Raw genomic sequence first — 9235 nt, forward strand, 5'->3', positions numbered from 1 at the left:
ATTCGATCGAGGCCATATACACATACACGTGGAAATACGTTACTTCGAATATTACTTCGTTGATACTTGCAGCCACATAATCGACCCCACATCCTACAAAAGTTCAAGTTAGCATTGGCCTGCACGGGATAAGGCGATACGATATTTACCCAATTTTTTGTATTTTCATCTTTTATCCAAGAAAAATATCTCTACATCAAAATTCTTTTACTATACTTTACACTTTAATTCTATAGGATAAAACAATAAAAAGAATGTATGTTTTTATTGTTTTATTATCTTAAAAATTTGGTATACATAACATGGGGAAAGTTATATTTATAAAAAATTTGTTTACAAATTACACTATGTATTATGGATAGTATATTTCAGCATACAGTGTAATTCAACCAGTATTGTTCAACGCAATCTTCTTGTAATTTAATTTGCAGTAACACTTAAAGATATTTGATTGGCAGAATAGGAAACATAAGAGGCAACAACAACTGGAAAATTGGCGCACAAAAATTTGTCACAAGATTGCATATGAGCCAAATTTTCCCAAAGATGAAATCATTGACACGTATTTATGAACTGTGAGATGAATGTAATCGTAGGAAATTAGGACTAAAATATTTTTGTTTTTTTTTTACTATTAATTAGTGGATAGGACTAATGATTCATTGTTGAGTCATCTTTATCTATTTTTATTCATTCTTTCTTATATAAATGTCTCTGTCAGTGAAAATTATTTGTATCAATTCAAAAAAAAAAATTCTTTTATATTTCAATATGGTATCCAGAGCAAGTTTGTTCCTACCTTAGATTAGCCATCTTCAAGGCTAAAACACCATCCAAAGCAGTGTTATGAAACTCGGCGCGCCCAACTGGGTCCACCCACAACACGGCGAACCGGTCATCGTACCGATTCGAGTCAAGCATCAGACCGATTCAAGTCAAGCATCGTAATTATTATCTTTTATCATGCCTATTATATTAGTCAATTGACTCAAACTTTCAAACAATAAACTAGCAAAAAAAGTTAAGCAGCACAAATAGAAAATATTTATTTTAAAAAAAAAGTACACATGAATCGAAATGTCGCATACTAAGAAAGCACTTTTTATGTAGCGTAACAACTTTTTCTCCCAAAAAAATAAATAAATAACCATTTACAGGCATACAGGTAACTCACAAAGGCAAGGCTTTGAAATGACAAAGATGAAGTTAAAAAATCATAACGAAAAGGGCAACAAATTTAATCAATTGGTTTAACGTCTCAGAGATGTTTAAGATGATGAATCAACGTCGTTAAAAGGACAACTCACAATGAATTTACTTATTTGTTCTTTAATTGTAGAGCAGTTTTGTTATGTATAACCAATTATTTTTATGGTTTTGTAAATATCTAGTTTATAAAAATAAAATGCAGTTTCACGTGAAATCGGTTTTTAAAATGTGAAGCAGTTTGGTTATGGATTGGTTTAATTCTTTTGGACATTTTGAACACCCCTACCTATACCTTCCTCTATCAGTTCAAATGAAACTCTTAGTAACATAAATCTTGAGAGTACGAAGAGCAATTTTATTTTAAAATAATTCAATTGTTCTTCTACCAATCGCTCTCAAAACAACGTGAAACAATTTCTATAAGAATCATTTGGTCCGGAGAGTTCCAAAACAATGAAGATTCTTGCAAGAAATGTAACTCAACTACCTATAACCGGGAGAAACAAACGACTACTTATAAAAATAACACAATTAATCAAAAACCGATTTTGAACTTGATAATCGGTTTATGGTTCATAACCGGTTTTGATTTAAAACCGGTTTTGAATTAAAACTAGTTTAAAACCGGTTATAAACCATAAATCGGTTTTGAAAATTAAAAACCGGTTTAAAAAAAAGAAAACCGGTTCGGTTTGAAAACCAAATTATTTAAAATCGATTCGGTTTGGTTTTTGTTAAAATCGGTTATAAACCGCTCCATGCACACCCCTAGATAGATGTAGACTATAGAGTATCCCCTCATACTGACCTGCAATGTCTAAAACTGACCCAACCCAGCATCAAACCTTGGCTGTGAAAGTGAAAGGCACTCATGCCTTGAAGTTATTGCCCCCGTTGTTCTTACCAGCAAAGGCCACATTTGGGAGAAGATTTTTTAAGGGCCAGGACCATGGTGGTCCCTCTCCAAAAAAAAAAAAAAAGAGAGAGACAGAGGGAGAAAAAATCAAAAAAGAAAAGGAAGAAATGAAAGAAAATTTTCCATTTATAGAAAGGGACCACTGAATAAATGGTGGGCCTGGAGTATATTAAATTTTCCCCACATTTGGGCTTGAATACTGACCAATTTGAAAATCAATTGATTCAATAATCAATTGTAGCCGAATGCATTTACTCATTTAGCTTAACCCCAATATCCTCTTTTTGTACCCCTTGCAACCTAAAAAAATAATAAATAACATCTTTCATATGTTTAACATGACAAACCTTATGTCCTATACCAATCTATGTAATTTTGAAATAAAAGATTTCTGACTTTCCATTTTCAATAAAAACTCATTTCATGTGTCAATAGGGCCTGGCAAGCACCAATGAACACAATTATTATGTATCACAGTTTGATTCATTGATTGTCCCCATACATATTTATTGAGATGTCCATCAGGTCTCCGCAACAAATATAATCTCAGTTGTATAGTAAAACTTCAAACCCCTCTTCCTTGCATCCTTTTCTCTGAACTCCTCCACTTGACTCATATATGTCTCAAGAATATACCCTTCAAACTTTATTTTTTTCTTAGGGAGCGTTTATGAGAGGAGAAATTTTTTTTTTACCGGAAAAACTCAATTACTAGGAATATGATTGAAAGTAAGTTAGATAAAAAAGTTTAAAAAAAGTTGTTTGATTGACCAAAGTATTACCAGACAAATTTATTTAAATTTTTAGAGTCCATGTTTGGTTAAATATAAAATATTGATGGAAAAAAGGGTTGAAATGACAAAAATAACCCTTTTAATTTTTTTAAAAACAATCATTGCATATTAAGTAAGTCTATCTTAACACGACTTCTACCAATGTCAATATTTTTCAAATCTCTGTTCGTCTATGTCTCTCCTTTCTCTAGTCAGCATGCATGTCTCCGGCACAGTGAGACTGTGGTGTGAAGTCTAAGTCAACAGCCACAAACAAGCTTCGACATTAAAGTGGTGTTAATTTCTCACTACAAAAAAATATGATATTTGTGGAGGTTATTTATTGGAGGTCATTAAAACCTCCAAAAAAAATATATTATGGAACTTTTAATAAACGCCACATTATATTTTTATTTTAATCAAATTATGTAATTTGTGGGAGGTTTTGACTGCCATAATATTTTGTAATTTTAAATATTTTTGTAACTTTATAAAAGGGTTTTATTTTTCTTATGTTGCATGAGACAAGTTGTCTCATGCAACACACTAAAAGTGAATGAGACCCACTAAAAAAGAAGAGAGAAAATAAAAAAGTAGATCCCATCCACTTTTTGTGTGTTCTCTTATCTTAGGTAACGTAAGAAAAATAAAACCCTTAAAAAATTTCATTTTATTTGACAGTTACAACTTCGATGGATTGTGCCTTCTCTCCTCATACTACAACTCAGTACTCACTCTTCTGCATCAAAACCAAACACCTATTTTTCTTAGCTCCCTTGCCTCACTCCTTCAGCTTCATCTTCTCTCTCTCTAACCTCAAGAACCCATCGTTCTCCTGTTCTCACGATCGTGGTCCGAACTTTGGATTGGGCTCAGCAAGAAGAAGACAACACAGTCACCGTCGAAGACGAAGAAGAAGAAGAAGAAGGTTTCAATGAAACTGAAGCGGGTCTTTCAGAATGGGAACCCAACGGCAAAGACGCTGAGAGCGGCGAAGAAGGATAAGGTGATTTTGTTGAACCACCTGAAGATGTGAAACTCTTTGTTGGGAATTTGCATTTGACGCTGAGTACCGTTGAAGAAGCTGAGAAGGCTGTGGAGAAGTTCAACTGCTTGTAAGTTGATATGATTAGTTTGGTATTAGGTTTTGCATTTGAATTTTCATATATCGTAAGCTGGAGAGATATATTTCTAATTCTGTTTTGTGTATTGATTGTGGACATCGTGTTTGATGAAATGTGAAAATGACAATTTATTTGATGTTTTTACATATTGGATTCTCGTTATTTTCACTGATGAATTATGTATTATCTTATTGTTCAATTTTTACACATGACAACTTTTGCTTATATTTTCTCCAAAAAAATGATGACAATGTTAATTCTAAATCAAACCAAAAGGAAGAGTGTAATTTATCCAATGAATATAGCTCAGTTGGCATAGGTAACCAGAAAATCTAGGTTTGATTGTCAACACATATCTTTAGAGACTGTGACTAAAATTGAAATTAATTCTATAATCGATTCATCTTTTGGATTTTGAATTTTATATTCAACTTGTTTTTAGTAGGTGATTCTTACCTTGTTGCCCGTACGGATGGTGTGGGAACAAAGGTGATGCTTTCCTTCGAAATCGGTATTCATGACAGTATTGGGATTGATCTGTTAAACTTTTTGGAAACTGATTTAGAGCTTATTCTTTGGAAAATTAATGTGTATCTCTTAACAATCATAATTTATAACCCCCAAATTAAAACACAAATTTTGCAGTTCAAAGGAGTCTTCATTGAAGAATCTGCAAGAACTGGCAAGCCAAATATTCAGCAAAACCAATTCAATTGTAGAAACCCGAAATACAGAGCCTGATAACAAGAAGAAACAACAGAACAAGGAACTTCATTCAAATAGCAATTTAAGCCCACTTGCAAGATTTCTTCTCTCAAGGTTTATGGAAGTTATCATTTGACCTCTGATTCATAATAATTATTTTATTGGTGAATTTTTTTCTTGCTTTAGGGACTGGTGGCTTGCTATTGGAACAAATAGCATCTCTCTATTTAAATCACACACTTCTTTGCATTATCTGTCTTGAAATATGCTTGTGAGTAATGTAATTTTTTGTTTTTATAGATGGTAAGGCCAAACCTCGCGGGATCTAAATCTAGCTTGAACGGAGTTAGAATTTATTTTTTGTGCGTTTTTGTTTCTACGAATCAACAATTATAAATTGAATTTTCATTCTTTGATATAAGCTGTATAACTGGTTTAGTGCTAAGGAATGTTGTTTTTGTTGTTCTAAACTTACCATTAGCATATATTTGGTAGGTTATTGTCACCTGAAGATTTGATACCGATACTTCCTTACATCTACCCTGGAGAGCTAGCTTATGCTAAATATTTCACGTGCTATTTAATGAATGAGGTTAGTTACTTTTCATGAATTGTAAAAGTTTGTGTGTTGCGGGATTGGAATACAAATAGAAGGCAATGATTCAATGAAATGAGAATGGCGAAAAATAGGAATGTAGCCAAGCACATAACATATTTAAATATTCTCTCATCAAGTTTTTGTGATTAAGTAGCCGCGAATTCGATAATAGATTTATATATTGTCATCCTTTCAAGTTCAATAAACTCTTGTTTGAGAAGATGTGTTAGAGAAATATAATATTATTAATACAAGAATTACCCAATAACTTAAACTTTTTTATTGACAATGTAAATAATTATTTACATTGTCAATTTATATTTTCCGATTCTATTCTTCATTTATACCTCAACATGCCCATGAACTGCATAAATATACAGTAGTTTTTAATTACAAAAAGAAAAGAAAAGGTAGTTTTGAATATGTGAGATTGTTGGTTCTATTTGTGCAGGCTAATGATAATGAAGATGGAAAATTGTCACTCCAGGAGATGCTTGATCATGAATTTATTTTTTACAACACAGTTGATGCAGATGGGCATCAGGAAAGCGATGATGAACATGATGAGCTTTGATGTATGAATATATAAATAAATAGTGAACTAGTTCTTCCTGATTATGATTTTTTAAAATATAGAACTCAAACAAATCCTAAACGAAATAATTTTGCCCCTTTCCCAATCGGATGCATAATTAACATTTTAATTTGGTCTTTTTTATTACTAATAATAATGATAATAAAACTAAAATGTTAATTTGGTCTTTAGGCATGAATGGTTTATCTTATAACTTCATTTTATCATAGATAAGCTATTTTTTCAGAGGGCTGGGTCAGGATTAATTTTATTTTTCAATTTAATATCAGTATTATTATATTTCTTTTTCTTTTTAATTTTTTTTATAGTGAAAGTGACAGCAATGTTGTATAATTAGGGAGTTTGCTGAGTTACGTCAAAATTGTACCATAATAAATTGATTCCTATTTAATAATAATTGTATCTTTGCATTTCGAGAGGACGAGCCAACTTATTATCTTTTGTTTTCGCTGATTCAGAAAACTCTTCCTCTGCTTCTGAGTTTTTGTTTTTGTTTGTTTTTTGCGCCTTTTTTTCCCCTTCCCTCCCATTAGGTATCATGTTAATATCCGTGAGTTGGTCTTCTATTGCCTTATAGAAGGAATGTGTTTTAAAGTTTTTTTTTCCCTCTTCCCTAATGCTTGTCTACATTATGGTTTGGTTTCAACTTTGAGCGTGTAGTTAGAGCTTATTCTTGTTTCTTTTCTCACTTAATTTCCTCTTCTTCAGGTTATAAAAGGCATTGTTGATTACAAGGCTATGATTGTATGGATTCAGAGGTGGTCCTGCTGGCATCATGAAGTGCAAATTCGTTAAACTCACCTCTGACTATATTTATCCTTACTGATATCAGGTCCATTTTTTCTTTTTTACATGGTTGTTTTGGATTTATTTGAAATGTGTCAGTTGCAGCGGGCCAACAGAGATACTAGTTGCTTGTGTGTGGAAGATGAACAACAAGGAGAAGAAGAGTGTGAGCAGGGACAAGAGCCTGAGAAGTTTCATGGTGTAAGCTGTGGCATTAACTTGCTCTGGACAATGGATAGCTTCTCCTGTTGCCCTTAAAAAGACATTAGATTCTTTCTTTACGATATACCATTCATTTAGTAGGAGATAAAGTTACAATTTATACACACATAAAAATAAAAACACGTGATTCGTATTTTTTTTTCTCTGTATGTTCTCTTTACAGAGTTTTTATATGACTTGGTACATTTCTATCCTAAAATTTTTTTGATCAGAAATATATACATTTCATTAATGCATTCTGATCCTTATGTCAAGTCACTGTTCGAAAAATGTGAAAAAAGATGAAGAGAAGTAATAACTGGATGCTCTAAAAATAAATTGGCTAACAAATCAAATCAAGTGATGGGGTTCAATTCTAAATTTATGATATACAAATCTATCAAATTTGGATAACTAGTATTTAGTGGAGGGCCAAAATAATAAACAAATTATAGCAGTCTATGCCTTCCAAAAAATGATAAATGGTGTGGGGGTCTTTGAATGACAAAAAGTCAAATATATTGTGGAGGTTAGTAAACCTTCAAAAATAATATAACATTTGTGGGGGTCTTGAACCATCAGAAAATACTCCAACAAATTGTGGCGTTAACGCTGCCACAAAATATGCTGTGGCGTAGGCAAAACTGGGGGTTGGTGTGGATGTCACGAATGTCTTTTGTGGAGGTCTTTGACCTCCACAATATGAAAATATGACCTCCATAAAATACCTGAATTTTTGTAGATCTGACCTCCATAAAATACCGCCATCACCCATTAAATGTAAAAAAAATTCGGTTCATCACTTTCCTTTCCATATGGTGTGGTTATGGTGGTGGTGGCGGCGAGGGTGGCATGGTGGTGGTGGTTGCGGCGGCGGCGGTAAGGCGGTGGTGGCGTGTTGATGATAGTGGTGGTGGTTGTGACGACAGTGGCTGCGGCGATGGCGGTGGTAATGGTGGCAGCGACGGTGGTAGTGGTGGGGGTGGTGGTGGTTGAGGTGACGGCAGTGGCTGCGACAATGGTGGTGGAGATGGTGGTTGGTGGCGACGACAATGGTAGCGGTGGTATCGTCTGGTGGTTGTGATGGCATCATGGAGGTGGTGGTGGTGGCAGTGGCTGCGGCGGTGGCAGTGGTGGTAGGTGACAGTAGTGGTGGTCGTGGTGGTGGCGATGGTGGTGGTGGTTGGTGGCGGCAGCGATGTCGGTGGTGGCTACAACAATGATAGTGGTGGTTGGTGACAGTGGTGGTGATGATAGCGGTGGCGTTGTGGTGGTGGTAGTGGTGGCGATGGTGGTGGTGGCAGTGGCGTGGTGATGGCGATGGTAGGGTGGCGGCAGTGGTTGCGATGATGGTGGTGGTGGTGGTGGCAGTGGCGTGGTGATGGCAATGGCGGCAGTGGTTGCGATGATGGTGGTGGTGGTTGATGGCGGTAGTGGTGATTGTGATGGTGACAGTGACGGTGATAATGGTGGTGGTGGTTGCAGCGGTGGTAGTTGTGGTGGTGGTGGTGATGGTGGCATGGTGGTAGTGATGGGTGAAGGTGGTGGTGATGGTGATGGTAGCGGTGGCATCGTGGTGGTGGGGGTGTTCACGACAGCACTAGTGGTACGACGGCCGCGACGACAATGGTGGCGGTGGTCGTGTTGGGATGATGGTGGTGGTGGTAATGATGGTAGAGATGAAGAGTAATTAAGAGAGATAAGTGTTTCTCATTTTGTGCCCGGGAACAAAAAAACAGAAATTTTTTGATTCTTTTTTATGTTCTCCAGCACAAAAATTAATCCGGTTCATCCCGGGAACAAAAAAATAAACTGGTTTTACCAAACGGGTTTTCTATCTATTTCTGTTCCCGGGAACAGAAATTAAAAAAAAAATTGATTCCGGGAAGGTTGTCATGCGCACCCTAACAAATTGATGAAGAGGGTATTATGGTCAGATTTTTTGTTGTCTTTTATCTATTTAGCCATCTAACTCACAATGCCACATTGGGAGTGGTTTTATTGAACAATGATTTTTGATTCATTTTACACACAAATGTCAAAGTACGGAGAAATGTGTTTCATGCCAAAATCTTGCAATATTTTGAACCAAACGTGGAGAACAAAGAATACTTATCTCTGATGTCTATCTATCTTCTAAAAAAACCTCTACGGAACACTATCTTAGTGTAAGGCTTTGACCTTTCACAACTCCCGCCTTTGTTCCATTTAACATTCTCAAAGTGAGCGGGAGAGAATATTCTCAAAAATGTCACTCCCTTATGCCCTTGGGTAGTGTTTGGTTCGGAAGAAAACTTTTTTTACTAAGAAAATGTAATTGATAAGGAA

General features: G+C 35.2%; 1 protein-coding gene across 9 annotated transcripts; it reads left to right on the forward strand.

The window, feature by feature from the left end:
- Positions 1-3886: 3886 nt before the first annotated feature.
- On the forward strand, positions 3887-7115 carry LOC133310157 (uncharacterized). 9 transcript variants are annotated; one of them, XR_009751410.1, is made up of 8 exons: positions 3905-4013; positions 4465-4511; positions 4668-4841; positions 5028-5089; positions 5223-5319; positions 5777-5900; positions 6629-6752; positions 6806-7115. XR_009751410.1 is itself a non-coding variant. In XM_061511056.1 (7 exons), exons 2-5 carry the CDS (start codon positions 4495-4497, stop codon positions 5897-5899), a joined length of 411 nt encoding a protein of 136 aa, XP_061367040.1. In that variant the 5' UTR covers positions 3905-4013; positions 4465-4494; the 3' UTR covers position 5900; positions 6629-6752; positions 6806-7115. The 9 variants fall into 9 exon arrangements, 6 of the variants coding, with proteins under 6 accessions (XP_061367040.1, XP_061367041.1, XP_061367042.1 ...); XR_009751409.1 differs by having other exon boundaries at positions 4668-5089; XM_061511056.1 differs by lacking the exon at positions 5028-5089.
- The last annotated feature ends 2120 nt before the right edge of the window (positions 7116-9235 follow it).

Source organism: Gastrolobium bilobum, unplaced genomic scaffold, assembly GCF_033153095.1.
Source record: "Gastrolobium bilobum isolate Gb01-03AN ecotype WA unplaced genomic scaffold, APGP_CSIRO_Gbil_v1 utg24462, whole genome shotgun sequence".
NCBI classification, from domain to species: Eukaryota; Viridiplantae; Streptophyta; class Magnoliopsida; order Fabales; family Fabaceae; genus Gastrolobium; species Gastrolobium bilobum.

Coding starts and splice junctions, on each gene's coding strand:
- LOC133310157 (XM_061511056.1), top strand. Junction 4,842..5,222: donor GCAAGATTTCTTCTCTCAAG/GTTTATGGAAGT, acceptor TATATTTGGTAG/GTTATTGTCACCTGAAGATT. Junction 5,320..5,776: donor CGTGCTATTTAATGAATGAG/GTTAGTTACTTT, acceptor CTATTTGTGCAG/GCTAATGATAATGAAGATGG.